Source organism: Dasypus novemcinctus, chromosome 7 (assembly GCF_030445035.2).
Source record: "Dasypus novemcinctus isolate mDasNov1 chromosome 7, mDasNov1.1.hap2, whole genome shotgun sequence".
NCBI lineage: Eukaryota > Metazoa > Chordata > Mammalia > Cingulata > Dasypodidae > Dasypus > Dasypus novemcinctus.
In genome coordinates, this window is record NC_080679.1 from 29,372,749 (window position 1) to 29,389,702 (window position 16,954).

The 16,954-nt window shown below is 36.8% G+C and overlaps 1 protein-coding gene across 1 annotated transcript in view; it reads left to right on the top strand.

Moving 5' to 3' along the window:
- Window positions 1-16,954, top strand: part of ABCA12 (ATP binding cassette subfamily A member 12) — a 116,181-nt gene that overhangs the window by 15,844 nt on the left and 83,383 nt on the right. The window contains exons 4-7 of the mRNA XM_058299661.2: window positions 264-376; window positions 5,275-5,350; window positions 11,186-11,304; window positions 12,284-12,390. Coding sequence (XP_058155644.2) covers window positions 264-376; window positions 5,275-5,350; window positions 11,186-11,304; window positions 12,284-12,390 — 415 coding nt within the window. The remainder of the gene's footprint in view (window positions 1-263; window positions 377-5,274; window positions 5,351-11,185; window positions 11,305-12,283; window positions 12,391-16,954) is intronic.

The following is a 16,954-nucleotide window of genomic DNA, read 5'->3' on the forward strand; positions in this document are numbered from 1 at the left end:
TTAAGGCTGTAGGGAAAAAAAATTAGAATCCCAAGACTTCAGAATCCTGGAAATGTGAAGTGTTCCATACTGGTTCGAGAACATTTTGTTGGGATTTTGTGCATGCACAGACAAATAAGTAATTGAATTACAAAAGAAGCACCTTGTCTTTTATGGTATAAGAATAATTTTCTATTCTGTAGCCATTTTCTCCTTGAATAACCTTTGTTTCTGTCTGAAAACCTTGAAGTGCAATCTGGTTTAATTGTTTTTCCCCTTGTTAGTGCTCTGCTGGTTGTGCAGAAGGAATATCCACATGTCACAACTAACGAAGGATTCAGAACCCTTCAGAAGTCTGTTAAACATCTGCTGTACACGCTGGACTCCCCAGCACAAGGTATTACATTTCCATCTTCTGTATTAAATTCTATGTCACAAAGCCTGCTGGAAATATAAAACAGTGCAACTGAAGTAGTAATCATTTTTAGATGGTATTATTCTTAGGTGGGGACATATGCCATGACTAAATCTGGATTTCTTGGTAATCTGTGTGTGGGGAGAGAAAGAAATGACAGGAAAAATGCCATGACTTTCAAGGATTTTTAATGAGGTGAAAATGATCTCCCTTCGCTGGTAAAACTGTCTATACCTTGGTACGAAATGTAAACATCAGAGAGAAAGCCACAACAAATAGATTGTTATCACTAGTTTTTGGAACAAAAGCCTAAACTGAATTGCAGTATTTTTCTCTCATTTCCAAACTTTGACTTTTTATTGAGGATGAATTTTTCATTGGTAAAAAATATAGCCCCAAGTAGCCACCTTGAAAATGCAAGATGTCATTAGATCTGCTGTCATCCCCAGTAAGGCAAGGTATATAGCAAGTGGGTAGTGATTCAGAAAATGTCATCTTTGCATATAGAGAATGGCATTATATACCACACACATGGAAATGCCAATATATCTACTTACAGGCACAAACTGAAAGAGATTTGGGGCGGTAAGGAAGAAATACCTACTTCCCAAGTAAAATATTTGGTTAACATTTATCGCCCTTGAATGAATTTAGAATTATATCTTTTCTCAGCTGGGTTTGTCAGCTTTTTAATATGCAGACTTTTACCTGTGGGTTACAAAGTAAGCATTCTGAGAGCAACAGGTCACAAGCTCATCTTAAGGTCTCAAAATATAGTAAATTTAACTGTAATATTTTGTAATAAATTCACTGTAAGGTCTTTAACTATAGTTTTCATATGAAAAGCAAATTCTTACTGGAGAGTCCAACAAACTTACCCTTTATTTTAGTTTGCTAAAAGCTGCCAAATGCAATAGGAATTTATTCAGGTAAAATCTTATAGTACTGAAGCTGTGAAAATGTCTAAATCAAGACATCATCAGAGATGCTGCCTCACTAAAGCTCAGCTGCTGGCAGTCCTAGACTCTTGCCGTGTGGCAAGGCACAATGGTGGCCAGTCTCTGCCTTTTTCTCCAGGCTCACTTTCTCTCTGAGCTCAGGTGTGGGCAATCAGTTACGGGGTTCATCTCTCAGCCTTTGGGACTCTCTCTCTCTCAGCCTTGGGGATGCTGGCAATCCTGTAAAATGACGGCTCTCTTTCTCTCTGTCCTTGCGTGTCTCTCCCATTTATATAGGGCTCCAACAAGAGGGCCAAGACCCACCCTGGGTCACGTCTCACTGAAGGACTCCAATCAAAGGCCCCCACCTGAATCCAATCCATTCAAAGGGTTCCACACCCACAGGAAAGGATTAGCTCTAAGATTATGATCTTTTCTGGGATTCACAAAAAACTTCAAACTGTCACATCCTTCAGTACCGGTTTCTGGTAGTCTAAAACCTTTTTTTAAATCTCCAACTACAGAAGTAATGACTAACTTGCATGATGAATTGTTAAATTTACTGGTCTTGACAAACATTAGAAAAAAAATAAAACCTTGCTCTTTAGAAAGAGTCCAGGCCAGAAAACCCATCCATTGCACTAACAAATGCTACCTATTTCCTCTGTATTCCTCTTTCTTTTTTTTAGGAGGTACCAGGGAGTGAACCCAGGACCTCATACATGGGAGGCAGGCACTCAACCATTGTGCCACATCCACTGCCCCTGTATTACTTTTATATTTGTCCTTTCAAGACTGGAAAATTTTCCTCAAGTTTCTCCCTACCATTCTTTTCCTTCTCATCTTCAGACTCACACATTTTAATTAATATAAAGTAAGTGATAAAGTTAAAAAAAAAGCTTTCACAAAGGACAAAAGCTCATCAGTGCTGTAGAAATCAGAGAAGTAAGCAGACTTTCTTATTAACTGAAGCAGCAAACACTTTTCCTGGTGAACAATATAACTGTTTTCAATTTTTGAGGATGGCCAGGTCTCTTGACTATGAATATGCTAATGAATTTGGCAAGTATTAAAACTTGTCATTTATGGTCAAGATGATAAAGAAATACATCAGGGAAATGTGTTATTATGTATAAAATTGTGTGTGCTTACTTTTGGTTTCTAATTTCCTGTACTGTGACTTCATGAGTTTAGAGGTCCCATTGTTCTAACATTGATGGCCATTGCTAAAAGTCATCAGTCCCACATCCCCACCTGTTTGAGAATAAATGTCAAAACATTTGAAAAATCTTCCCAGGTATTTCTGGGCATCCTTTTGAGAACTCAAACTTGACATTGAAAGCTGAACTAGTGACCCTAGTTCAACAACACAGGGGTCTCTAGCCCAAAATACAAAATACCTGCCACATTTCCTAGGCCACTGTATGTTTGGTCTTCATAGTGTTTAGCAGGATTTTATAAAGTGATCACACTTTCTCCCTCGGTTTTGCACTCAGGTAAGCTGGAGGGGAATGTCATACCAGAGCTGCTTGGGCCTTGCTAATAGAAGACAGTGTTGAGGTAGCACTTGTAGGTCTCATGCAGCTCCTTTAAATAATGAAAATAATAGGTATCATTTATTGTGTCAGTGCCAGTGTTTTATTATCTTTAATTCCTTTTATTCTCACTATGATTCTATGGGATACAGTTATCATCCCATTTTACAGGCAAACCGAAGGAGAGGGAGGCTGGGTACTAGGCCTACATTACACCTCCAGCAAGTGGTGAAATTATCTTCCCAAAGCTCGGTCCCTTCAGCTCTTTTCATTGACAACCCCATTCACATATACTCTCTGGGACAGATACACACTTGCCTTCAGGGTAACTACCTGGGACATGGAAGTACCTGACACCACAAGTCCTCAGAACTGCTCACACTTGTGGGCCCTGATGGAGTTTGGCTCAAATGCTAGGTACCTACCCACACAATCACCTCTCTCACAGCCATCCGCCATTCTCTGCACTCTAATTTCTAGCAGTCTCCCCCATCCCATGTCTATCTGATTCAACCTCAATTGGGGACTCACCTTTAGGTTTCCTCAGGAGCCTCCTGAGCAGCCACAAAAGCATGGAGATGCTAATAGACGCTTGGGAAGATTATCTTCTAACTTTCTACCTTAAGTGATCTAATTTTCAGCCCTGCACCAGCTAGGAGCCCTGCTATACAGTTAATAAGTTTCAGTTTTTCCATTTACAAACACTGGACTTTTGAGAGCAGAGATTATTTCTGTGACTCATTGAAGTTTGCTCTTTTGCAGGATAGCAGATCATATGAAATTACAGTTTTAAATAGAAAGCTAACTTTCAGTATGAATAGAGATTATCTGTGTACTAGATTTCTTTCTATGTCATTGTGTACCATTTTTAAATATGCCTAATCCTACAAACAAAAAGAAGTAAAACCTCACTTATTAAAGGTCTATGATATTTTCCATTTCATAAAAGCCCTATTTAGAATAATATTTCTTCCAAGATACTTCACAGTCCTTAGAGGCAAGAGTAAAAGGTCCCTACCTAACTTCAGTGTCAAGTTTATTATTGGTATGTCTAAAGTTAATTTCTATTAGTTATTCATTTTAATGGCTTGATGAAGAAGAGAAAGTCCATAACCATATAGTATGCGAAAACCAATTAACTTGCTCAACATCACATAGGAGTTCAAAATGGAGCTAGAGTTGATCTTGGAAAAACTGTCTTATAGATCTAAATATTGCGAAAACATGAATCTCAACCAAGTTCTATCCTTAATTATTCTATATATGGATGCCAATAAATAATAGGTATTACTATTAATTATTAGTTATTCTTGAGTATCTTCAATCTTGATTCTTTAACTAACGTGCTGTGGTGAGATTATTGTAGAGGAGTAATGATATTCAAGCACACCTTGAATGGAGCACAGGAAAACTGGTTTTACACTAGGTCTTTTAGAATAGAATGCACTAACTAGAGATAGAGAAAGAACTATTAAAGCTGGTATTACAATATCGTATTGAAAGTGATTATGTCAGTGTTAAAACTGACAGAATTGAACCAGGTTGATTTACTTTAAGAAATTACCCGTGTCTAAAGAGAAGAGTAAAATGTGGTGGTGTTCCCTTAAATAAACCAAATGAAAGCACTGCATTTATGGTGTTTTATTTATGCAGTGGCCATTTAAAGCATTTTCACTTTCAGTTTTTAATGTGAATTCTGTTGCACCCTTATTCCTTTGTGGTACAACCTTCAGTAGCAAGCTGAATCAGCGACCTATCTAACTTATAGGGGCGATTCAAAGTGTTAAATTAGATGTTCACATGAAGTTTCCATTAGGCCCATCTTTATATTATTTGAGACCACTCAGGACAGTTCTGTTAATATTAGCCAATTCGCAATCACAGCTGCATTCCACTGAGATCAGCGACTGCTTTTTGGAAGTGATAAAAATAGATTAGTAAAAAAAAAAAAATAGAATAGTGATAGTAGGTACCTTAGACAACTGATGGCAAAAGAAAAAAAAATCCAATTATCCATAAGACTGCAGTTGGCTTCATTTGATAAACAAATCATGTAGTAGTCAATCTTCATTATAGTCTTCAAAAGTAATCTATGCATAAAGGTCTTTGAATAAAAGAATGTAACAGTTTAATATGTGGAAAAGGAATTTGCTAGAAATGCATGTGTTTGACCATTGAGATTACTTTGATTAGTAGACATCTGTTTCCTATAAATATCCTAAATGTTCCCAACAAAAAGAACCTAGATAAATATAAAATACTTTAGGAGAAAATTCTGGAAATTTTCTGCATCCTCCTCATCCCCCAGTAATTTTACCTTGCGGATGGTTTTTGCTAAGCAAAAAAACTCCAAAATTATTATCACAAACATGCTAAATTTTTGCCTGTATAAATGTTATTAATTTAGGTGGCTCTGATAATACAACATATCTGTGGAGAGAAAATGATGGACAGACGCTATCCCCAAGCAGCCTGGCTGCACAGTAAGTCTCTTTTTGTTTATTTGTGTGTTTGTTTATAAATTGGTAGGTAACTTAGCAGACTAGGCAATCCAAACAATTCATAAACATAATTTCCTTATTGGTGTGGAAGACCATAGAAAAGAAAAATAAGCTATTGAATGATCCAGAAAGGGACATAGTCAAAGTGTAGTAAAATCAAAACATTTTTTTAGTATTATTTGATGATATTTTAAAATAATACAACACAAAGATCTAATTTTTGGTTCTAAGATTATGTAACCAAATCTAATGTTTTTCCTCAAATTGGTTACCTTATGTCTATGAGGAAAATCTAGCTGGAGATCCAATTTTCAACTCTTAAGTCCTTTCTCCATGAAGGATTCATAAGCATCCAATTTCTCACATTACTATTCTTTTTTTCTGGTTTTTAAAGATATATGGACGTATTTCTCATGCTTGACCAGTTAATGCAAATATTCTGGCTTCTAGTAGTGCCCAGGAAGGCAAATTATTTGTAGGTAATATCATTTTGGTCCTTTATCAGGTCATGTAAATATGACGTCCCAGACATCATAGGTAGTCGAGAGAACAGAAGAAACCAGGGCTTCCATAGACCGTTACTGCAAGCATTTCCCTGCGATAGCTGTAGTCGTTATAGTAGGAAACTCAGGCTATTGCCTTTGTAACTAATAGCTGACTGAGGTAAATTCCTAGAGTTCAAGGCAAATTTAGAGACTCTATGGCTTGTTATGTAAAAGTTGCTTTAGTTTGATAAGTTGTGCTGTTGGTATTCTTTTATTTTAGTCCCAAAGGATACACTTTTGTATTAATGCAGATTTGTACAAATAAATGCATGTGACTTATTTTTAAGTCACTCCCTTCTTCCTTTAAAATGGAATCCAACATAGCTGTTCATACAATTTTTATTATGTAATGAAAAGTCCTCCTGCTCTGGGTAAATTCTAGGCTAAATCCTTATATAAACAACTACCTCCAGTTTCTGCTCCCACCTCCCTCCTCCTCATGCTTCTCTCTTGCACCTGAGAGTCATCCTCTCCTGGAACAACCAACTACTGCTGCCTGGTATCCCAGAGCAAAGAACGCCACTTTGGCAATCTCTCTAGCCAAGCTGCCTTGTTCCAAATACCTATTCTTTTAAACATACTCCTAGTATCATCCAAAATAATAATAATAGTAATAATAATAATAATAATATCTTTACATTGAGACAACTGAATGGTTATTGGTAAAGCCAGATAGCTTTATTAGTGCCTTAAGGCAAACATAGCATTGATAATGATAGAGCTTCAGACCTGTAAATTCTGTAGCAAATGTAATTAGTAGCTGACAGCTAGCTCACAGTTTATTGGAAAGAATACAATACTTTTAAGATAACTCTCATTGAGATTGATGAAGTTAAGGGATTTCTTATATTTGAACGCCATGTCCATTGCTAGTTTAAAATAGCAATGCTGGCATTAGAAAAAAAAAAATTGGTCCTGGATTTTCTAAGAAAGTTGCTCAAAAGTGTTTTTCTCTTATAGCCCTTCTTCTTTATTAGAGAAGTTGTGGGTTAACAGAACAATCATGCACAAAATACATGATTTCCATATGCCACCTGTATTAGTCAGCCAAAAGGGTGCTAATGCAAAATTCCAGAAATCAGTTGGTTTTTATATAGGTCATTTATTTGGGGTAGGAGCTTACAGATACCAGGCCATAAAGCATAAGATACTTCCCTAGGGTGGGGACTCCTGTCACAAGAGGTTTACATAATTACTTAATCAAGTAAACCTATGAATCCAGTATAATCTAATATGCTCAGAGGAAAAGACCAGTTTACAAACATAATCCAATATTTCATTTTGGAATTCATCAATAATATCAAACTGCTACACCACCGCACCACCAACACCTGTGGAACATTTGTTACAATTGATGGCGGTACATTTTTACATTTGTACTGTTAATTTTTAGAGGTGTAATCTTTTTATTTTTTTTTATTTTTAAAGAAGCTTTAGATTACATAACTGTTACATTGAAAATATAGGGAATTCCCATATATCCTACCTCCTCCCCCTCCCACACTTTTCCCCATTAAAAACATCTTTTTATTAGTGTGGTACATTTGCTACAGTTGATGAATATATATTGACCCATTGCTATTAATCATGGTCTATAGTTTACATTATGGTTTACACTTTGCACTGTACAATTTTATAGGTTTTGGCAAAATGTGTAATGTTAGATCCCATGGGATAGTTGGATGAACCTGTCTTGCTTGCAGATGTAGATACTTTCTCTATTTTAGGATGAGCATTGTCCATCCTGATCCTTTTGTTAGTTGTCCTGGGCTAGTTCTATAAACTGGATAGTGGGTGTTGGCACAACTCTGCTGAGGTTCAGGGCTCAAAAGGCAAATGAACAGCCAGATTTAAGTCTCTGTGACACATTTAATGGTATAGTCCTAATTATAGTTTCAAATAAAAGGGAGATAAGAGCCAGGTATAGGAAAATTATTAATGAGTCTAACTCCAATATGCTGAAGGGTTAGGTTATCACATGTTTCAAGGTAAGGCCCAGTGACAGGGTGCCCAATTCCTGGGACTATCTGCCCTGCCTTTAGTATCTGTCTGTCTCTAGAGCCCTCAGGAGGCCCCCACCTTGAGACACTGTTTACCATGGCAGTTAGTGAGACCCTCCTGAGACATGCATAAATATAACCTCTGGAATGACCTCCTGACTCACTTCGAACTCTCTAAGCCATAAAAACTTATTTGTGTTTAATATTTCCCCCTTTTAGTCAAGATCTTTTTTGAAATACATCACTAGCTGGTGCTTGGTAATAATCTCTCTGTGCCAGGGAGGCTCATCCCCAGGATTCATGTCCCATGCTGGGGGAAGCTAGTGAGTTTATATGCTGAGTTTGGCTTAGAGAGAGCCCACATTTGAGCAGCAAGGAGGCTTTCAGGAGGTAATTCTTAGGCATGTATAATACTAGTCTAAGTTTCAATTTCACAACAAAGACATTCATAAGTACAAGCACCAATATCAAGGGTCAGGCATATTGGTCTGTCCTTCTCAGTAGGCACCGCCCATGTACTCTAGGGATTCTTGCCACTCTATTAGAGAATGTGGCAGGACTCCTCAGGATGGGAATTCAATATATTTTCCATTATTGTGTGGGTCTCACCCACCGAGACGATGTCCCATGACCACTTGAATACATTCATATTTCATAGAGGCATGTCCAGGTGCACCCCTCCCCATACATCCCCCACCACCAAAACATATCCTTTATTGTATGTACTCTTGGGACATAAGAATACATAAATTGAGTGACTTTAAGGAGTAATGGGGTATGTATACCCCAACAGTGGCACATACTTATAGAATATTATTTTTTGAGTATATTAAAACATTCTAAAAATTCCTGACAATCAAATGTTCTTTATGAAAATAAGAAAATTGCTTAGATGATTATCTCAAAGGTGTTCCTTGTCCTACAATCCACTATTTTAGCTTGATAATTCACCATGAGAATCTCTTGTGCCATCCTACCTGGAAGGTTAAGCCAATACTTTGCTGTTGAGCACTGCAGCAGGATGAAGATATCTAACTAAGACAGAGAAGAAAGCATGCACCAAAAAAAGACAGGCAATATTGGGAAGGGTAGAGACAGGCCAGGTGTGCCAGTCCAGAGATGCCTCACTGGTCACTTCTCAGAAAAAAATGACCAACATCTCTGCAACATCCTCTGTCTCTTTTACTTACATATCTACCCTTTCAGTAAGTAGCTATTAATGCAAGTCTATGGTGTGAAAAAACACACAAATGCTAGATACTCAGTGATGTGATTGGGGTAGATAGGCAGGGAGGAAGATACAAAAATAAGTGAGTCATCCTTTCAAGTTGCTCACAGTAGAAATAAGTTGATCTTGAAGCCTATCCTTAGCATTGTAGCCAAATAAAATAGATGGGTCATTGCTTGAAAACGAAACTAGATGCGGTAGATCTTCAATTATTCCTCTAACTCTATTTGCCTCCTCTTCAATGTTTTGGATTTCCAAATCTCACCTTCCAGTTCATCGTAGGACTATCTAATACTGCTTCCAATTTTCCTCCACATTCCAATAGCAATTGTATATTCCAAAGTGGTTGCTCAGGATTTTGTTTTGCTTTGTTGTCTTAAGACAGTACAGTAGGTAGATTGAAACTACAATAGATCATTGTTAGATCACAGATTTTGCTTGACTCAGAGATATCATGGATAGTGCCACAGTTCATGAAAATTAATTCTTGATAAGATATGGTTAAACTATTTAGCAGGATTAGTTTTGTCATCTGTCACACTCCCATTGGATTTTTAATAGTTATAATGTGATTTAGAAATTTCCTTGATAGATGGTTTCTTTTATTTAGGCCAGTAAATTTGGTCTAAGAATGCATTCTCCTATGCTTCATTTGTGAATTGATAAGTGATATTGATTGCCTACAAGGCAGCTTTGACAAATAATGAGACTAACAGTCTAAAAACTCAAAGATGTAAGATAACTGAATACTGTATTACCAAGGATCTCTGGCCAAGGAAACACACACACAAAAGAGAGAAGAAAAGAAAATGGGCTCTATTCTTTTTTAAAAATACTGAGACTATGAAATATATTTAAATGAGGGTCAGCATTCTGACCAATAAGCTGTGCTCTGACTGCCAAATTAGACTTTTCTTACTGTTGATTTTTTTTTTCTTTTTAGTTAAACCTCCTCAAGGATGCAAGGTTGTTAGCTTATATCTAAACAACCTGAGGTTTCTATAATGCTAATGCAAACATTTTCTTGCATATTTACTAGATATGCCAGGATAAGTCTCCCTCACCAATATTTTAGTCAAATCCAAGGTAAACATCTGATAGAACTAGTTAATTTGTGTTTTGCATATTTTATTTCAAAGCAGATGGTCCCCAAATCAGTCACTGATAATTATTCTCTTCTTATTGATGGTATAATTCGATAGTAGTCATTAAGGGAAGGAGACAGAAAATAAGTAGAGGACCCACGCAGCCTCACAGTTAAAGTGAGTGTGCATACTTAACACAGACTCACATACTCACATACATATACCTCAATAATCTTAGATTATGCCAGTCAATTTAAAAAGAAATCACAAAGGGGTTAACTTAAGAACACTGAAGTCGTTGTTTAAAGACAAAAGGAACTTCAATTGGTCAATTAGATTCCACCATTTCTCTGTAATCACATTTAAATGAATTTAAATATAACTCTGGATTGTTATAAGTAGAAGGAATCTAGCAGATTGTGCAGCCTCCTACCTCTCATTTGACAAAAGAAGAAACTGAGGACTAAAGTAGGATGGCTAAATTTAGGGGAAAAAATTTTAAAAAAAGAACAAGAAAAAAATTAAATACAGGATGCATGCTACTTATACTAAATACTATTATACTGAACGCTTATACTAAAAATTACTTATACTAAAAAAATATTTGTTTTTTATCTGAAACTCAAATTTAACTGGGAGTCTTGTGTTTTATCTGGCAGCCCTAGCCCAGAAATATTTGTTTTCATATAAATGTATGTACCTAGAAATGATCTTGATATCACTTAGGATGGCATATGAAAATAATTAAATATAAAGACAATGTACATGGAAAAGGTAGTTGTGCACAGAAATCAGAATAGTGCTGCCATAAACTGGAGTTGGGCTTGATGAGACTTTCTTGGTATTTCAAAGCCCAGGTCAACCAGTGCCAAACAATCCAGGGGACTAAAATAATCTCAACAAAATGTCTTTGCTTTCCTTTTATGGTGTAATCCATATGTTATTTTCTAATTCTATAGGCTCCTAATTCTGGAAAAGTTTGAAGATGCCCTCTTAAGTATAACAGGAGATAGTCCTTATATTCCTTACTTGCTGTGTATAAAGAACATCACTGACAATGTGGCCAGGGGATCCCAAGGTAATGCCTTCTTAATAGTCAAAGCATTGTTTATGATTTCTAATTCTGTCCTATAAAGTAGTAAATCTTTCAAGATGGCTTTAAAAAGCCTTGGTTTCCATATGCATCAGTTTGAGTTTGATGATTTGATATATGAAAGGAATATTTAATCATATTTTTGTATTGTTACTTCTCTTGCTGCTGCTAGTACCTTCACTGTCACCTAACCAAACTTCCAAGTATCCAGAGTCCTTAGCGGCTCACATATCCATTCATAATACTTTCTATGCCTGGCAAAACCTTAATTGTCAGCTAGTAGTGAAGAATGTTAATACTGAGTTCCAAAAGGAGCTGTAAATGACATAAAGGAATTTTTTTGTGGAAGACTATTTTTACTTCCTTTCCTCACACCCTTTGTTTTCAATTTTCTGCTTACATAGGTGACCATGAAGATTGCATTTAATTAAATATTTCCTTTCTTTTTGGTTTTAAGAGAAAATATCTATTTTCTCACATTTTCTGGGAGATGCACGCTCGTTCTCTTCACCAAAATAGCTTTTTTGAGACTTAAAGGCGAATGGCAAATATTTAAGCCTGGACTCTGTTTATCAGGTGTGAATTAATCAAGGTTAAAAGGGCGTGTTTTTATCAAAGTGATTATACAACCTATCCTCCTCCAAAACGTTTCAAATTAATAGTATATTCAAAAGTGCAGAAATAAAACCTATTTGGTTCCTGAAGAGCCAAAAATATACAGCACCATTGCTAGAAACATTTTTATCCCTAAGCAGAATATATCTGAATATTTTAAAAATAATGAACTCTATAGTCTCCTTGGTTCACAGAAAGGTTAAATTTCCACTCATTTTATATTTAGATTGAACTAGACTATTATCTTAGTAAAAACTTAGTAATAAATTGGGATAAAGGTGTACTTTCAAATGGATTTCCTGGATGATGTTGTGATTCACATAAGTAACCTTTCCCTCCCTTTAAACAGAAAACCTAAGACTCCTGCAGTCCACAATTCAATTTAAAAAATCTTTTCTTCGAAATGGTTCCTTTGAGGATTACCTTCCTCCAGTTCCTGAGATCCTAAAATCAAAAGTAAGTCACAAAAGGCAAAAATAAACCTTAATTTGTTCTGTAATACTTTGGCAGGATAAAGCTTGTTTTCCAGTTTAAGTTTTTGTAAATAGTGGTCCTATTTTGACACTAAATTAATGCTAGGGACAGACTATGAAAGCGTTTTGGAGCCATATTCTGGTATTTTGTTTTTATTCTGTGGTGATCTCTGCATGAAGTGACACGTAAGAGTGGAATTATAGTATGCAAATACATAAAATAATGGCTAATAATTAGTTATCTCATTAAGCTTGATAATTTTAAATAGACTTCCTGATATGATGTCTCATTTGAAATCTTCTTAGTTGTTAAGTCTATAAAAGTGGATTTTGAGAGCTGATATTTCAGACTTCACAGTGTACAAAAATCTCAAAAGTTGACTTGCCCTATTTTAATATTGTCATCAGCAGTGGGAACTATTATATCATATTAAAGTGTATGATATTGAAGGAAGGGGGGAAAGAAACCCCCTAAAATTTAAAATTCTGAAGTTGGCCTGAATTAATTCATGTTTATTTACCTATTTATTATTCCTTGTTTAACTCATGCTTATATCATGAAATTCACTTCATCTCTTAAATAAGTATATTAAATTTTGAAAGCAGCTTCCCTGGTAAGAACAACAATTTAATTGGATTTATGTAACCAGAGACAAAGTAAAATTAGCACTGGCTTATTCAGGGCCAGCAAGATGACTTGCTGCAGAGTCAACATGATAATTAAGCAGGCACGCAAACCACTATGCCCATGTATATTACAAATAAATATGCTAGTTAGATTACCTACATTTACGCACCAGTCTTCTACATGAATCAAAATTTCTAATGTTCCTAATTTAGCACTATCTTAATTTGTTTGTGCAAATGAGAAAGAAATTATGTTTTCATTGGCAAAATTCCTACTCATCCTTCAAGGACAAGTCATTCCTATAATATCAGGGTATCCCCTTTTTTTCTGTTTCTAAGCCCAGCTAATGACTTTGTAATCTGCTTATCTATAATGTTTTCCATTTATTTTTTCCATCTATCATCTGTGTTCCCATAACACTAAGCTCAAAGTGCTTATTATCAATCCAGTGGAGGAGATGGAAGAACAGACCAACAATTATAATATAATGAAATAAATGTGGTGGTATGTGGATGGGCACGATGCGTGCATGGAGGTGTGTTATCTAACTCAGATTGCAGTGGATGGAGGTGGAGAGAAGAAACTTCATGGAGATAAATTTATTTGGGATCTTGTAGGCCATGTAGGATTAGATTGGAGTCATACATTCCAGGCACAGGGACCTGCATTTGTAAGAAGTCAGAGGCATGAACTGGAATGACAGGTGTGGGTCACCTAGAGTCATGCATCCAGCTGGAGCAGAGAGTGTTTGAGGGTCAGACAGCAGGAGGAGGCTGGGCCCAGATCCCAAGGCCTCTTTATGCTTAGTCAAGGAGTTTGAATTTGGATCCTGAAAGTTGTGAATTTGAAGGATAAACTTGCATTTTAGGAAGAGATCTCTCTAGGAGAATTAAGGAGGATAGATGGGAGGGAAGCCAAGTAAGCTTTTTTTTTTTTGCAGTAATCTAAACAGGAAACAATGAGGGCTTGAGCTGTGTCAGTCCAAAAATCAGAAGGAAGAGACAGCTCCAAGAGTGATTGAGGAGGTTGCTTTGACACACTAAGGTCCCCAGTGAGGGAGAGTAATCTCTGATGATAGATTTCTGGCTTTGAAACTTATTACTTCGTACACAATTTATTGTATATGTTCAGTCTACTTCCCTCACTAGAGGACAAACTGAAGCAATTATGTCTTCATCCTGGTAGCCCTAAATATTAGCACGTAGGCGGGAGGTTATGGCTTGACTCGTGAGTGTATGAACAAATGAGAGTATTAAACGACAGCACTGGCAATGCAATTGTGTTACCTCAGCAATTACTCATTATTGTAGTTAACTTACAAAGTAACCAGGAAGCACATACTTACACTAGGGAAATGGAAATGGTAAATTCTCAATCATTTACACCAACAAAACAAAACTAAGATAATTTAAAACAGCGTGCACATTTTGAATACATTGTCCACCTTGGGAGTTAGACGGTGAATCCACAGTAGTGGAAATAGACTGTAGCCCTTGTCTCTTGGGAGTAGAAAATACATTGTCATTTGTTACAAACATGGGCACATTTGCAGTAGACAGAACCCATTCAGTCCTAGACCACAAGCTTGATGAGGAACACAGCTAGGTCTATCCTCAGTAAATATCAGTGAAAACATGAAGACAAATTCCTAGAGTTTTACAGCTAGAGAAAATTCTGCCTCCCTGCTTTGCCCACCCTGGTCATTGGTACCCTGATTGCAAGAGTTAGGTATGATCCATCCAGCTTAGGCCCTCCTATATGCCTGCCATTCTTTGGAGCCTTCTCCCATTGTTTGCCAGCCCTCTGTTCTAGCCTGAACATTCTGTTCTTGATCCTTTGTGTGTTATCCTCTCTTCATCATCCATTTATCTCCTCTCCAGTCCCTTTAGTGAGAAGATTAATTCCTGATTGGGAAACTATACATAAAATGACTTTCTCTGAGCAGACATATGGATACTGCGATGTTTTTACTGTAATACCTTAAGATTTTAAAACAGGCCTCTTTCCACCTCCCCTACCCTATCAAGAGCCCAGGGTTGTTGCTGTTTTACCATTTTATGTCCAGGATGTTGTAAAATCTTCACTATAAGCTCGCTAACAATTCTGATTCAGATGTATTTGGGAGTCATTAAGCACAGGGAATTCAGTCACAGCTGGAAATAGTTATGGGTCATTGTGCAGTTTAAGGCCTGAACTCTTGCTCACTGTGTAGTCTAGGGACATGATAAAGTAATGGAAGATTTTACATAAGGTTTTCTCAAATTTGCAATCTAGAGTTGAGGCAAACTTTTTTGAAGAGAGAACCACAATTCTCTGAATTTGTGTTCATTATTACTGAACCTCAAAGTTCCAAAAAATTTAATGTCTATATTGCTCTTAGAAGACGGTAATAAATTAAGACGACTACTGAATGATCATAATATTGCTCTTGGTGGATGTGCCCCTAAGAGCATTCTACTTTACTGACCCTGAATTGAACTATTATTTCAGAGAACCAGGCCTACTTTGCAGGGAGGCTGAATTTCCAACTTCTCCTTCTGTAACTTTTTTCTTATCAAACCGAGATTAAACCCTGTGGTCATTTACTGGTTTCCCAGACATGTACTCCAAACTTGCCATTAAAAAATTGTCTCCCCTGAGTAAAATTCATTCACATTTACTACACCCTCAAAAGCTGAATTAAAGTAACTGTATTGGGTCTCCAGTGTTTACCCTTTTTATTTAAGAGAATACCAGGCGATACGTCACTGGAGGATATGGCATGGAGATCTGGCTCTATTCATGGAAGTTAAGTTATGTCTAGAATTTGGAAAATCAAAGGAAGGAATGGGATGGCAAACATGCTGTTACAGTTCATAAAACAATTGGTTCTATGAACAGATGGAAAATTTCTTATAGCAATAAGACTACTGGGAAGTGCAAGTGGCTCAAGCAATTGGGCTCCCATCTACCATATAGGAAGTCCAGGGTTTAATGCCCAGGGCCTCCTGGTGAAGGCAAGCTGACCCATGTGGTGAGCTGGCCCATATGAAGTACTGGCCTGCGCCAAGTGTTGGCCTGCATGGAGTACTGCCCCGTGCAGGAGTGCTGCCCCACTCACAAGTGCTGGCCTATGTGGAGAGCTGGTGCAGCAAGATGATGCAACAAAAAGTGACACAGGAGAAATAATAAGAGACACAGCACATCAGGGAACCAAGGTGGCACAACAGAATGGTTGCCTCTCTCCCACTCCAGAAGGTCCCAGATTTGGTTCCTGGAGTTGCCTAATGAGAATACAAGCAGGCAAAGAAGAACACACAGCAAATGGACACAGAGAGCAGACAATGGAGGGAGGGGGGAGAAATAAATAAATAAATAAATACATCTTTAAAAAAGAAAAATAACACTAGTAAGTGTAATTTTAATACATATGAAGCCATTTTAGATAGTTCAAAGCCAGAAGTCAATTAGAATATTAAATATAGTGGAAAATAGTCCAAAGGTATATGCTATCTAAGATGATCAATGTTTCATTGTTACTGCCTACATGTAGTTACTATAAACTTCTCACTAGAGACACATCATTGTGCCTGTCTCATCTGCCATATGGAAAAATATTCCTAAGCATTTGCCTGCATCATAAAATATTTCACTTCTGTCAGAATGTTAACTTCTGATTGGAAACCCAACTGCAATGAATGACATATATATTTGTTTCTTTAGACATTGCTACAAATCATTTGACTTCTTAAAAGGAATTGCCCTAGGGTAGCTTCCAAGCACAACCGAATTGACTTTCCCACAGGCATATTTTTCCTCCCAGTATATATGACTTGGGGATATGTCCTCCTCAGAACAGGCAGATATGTGAATTGCAAAGAGGAATAGAGTTGACAGAATAGTAAATTGGCTGATTTCCATTTTTCTTCTTTTCCTCTGG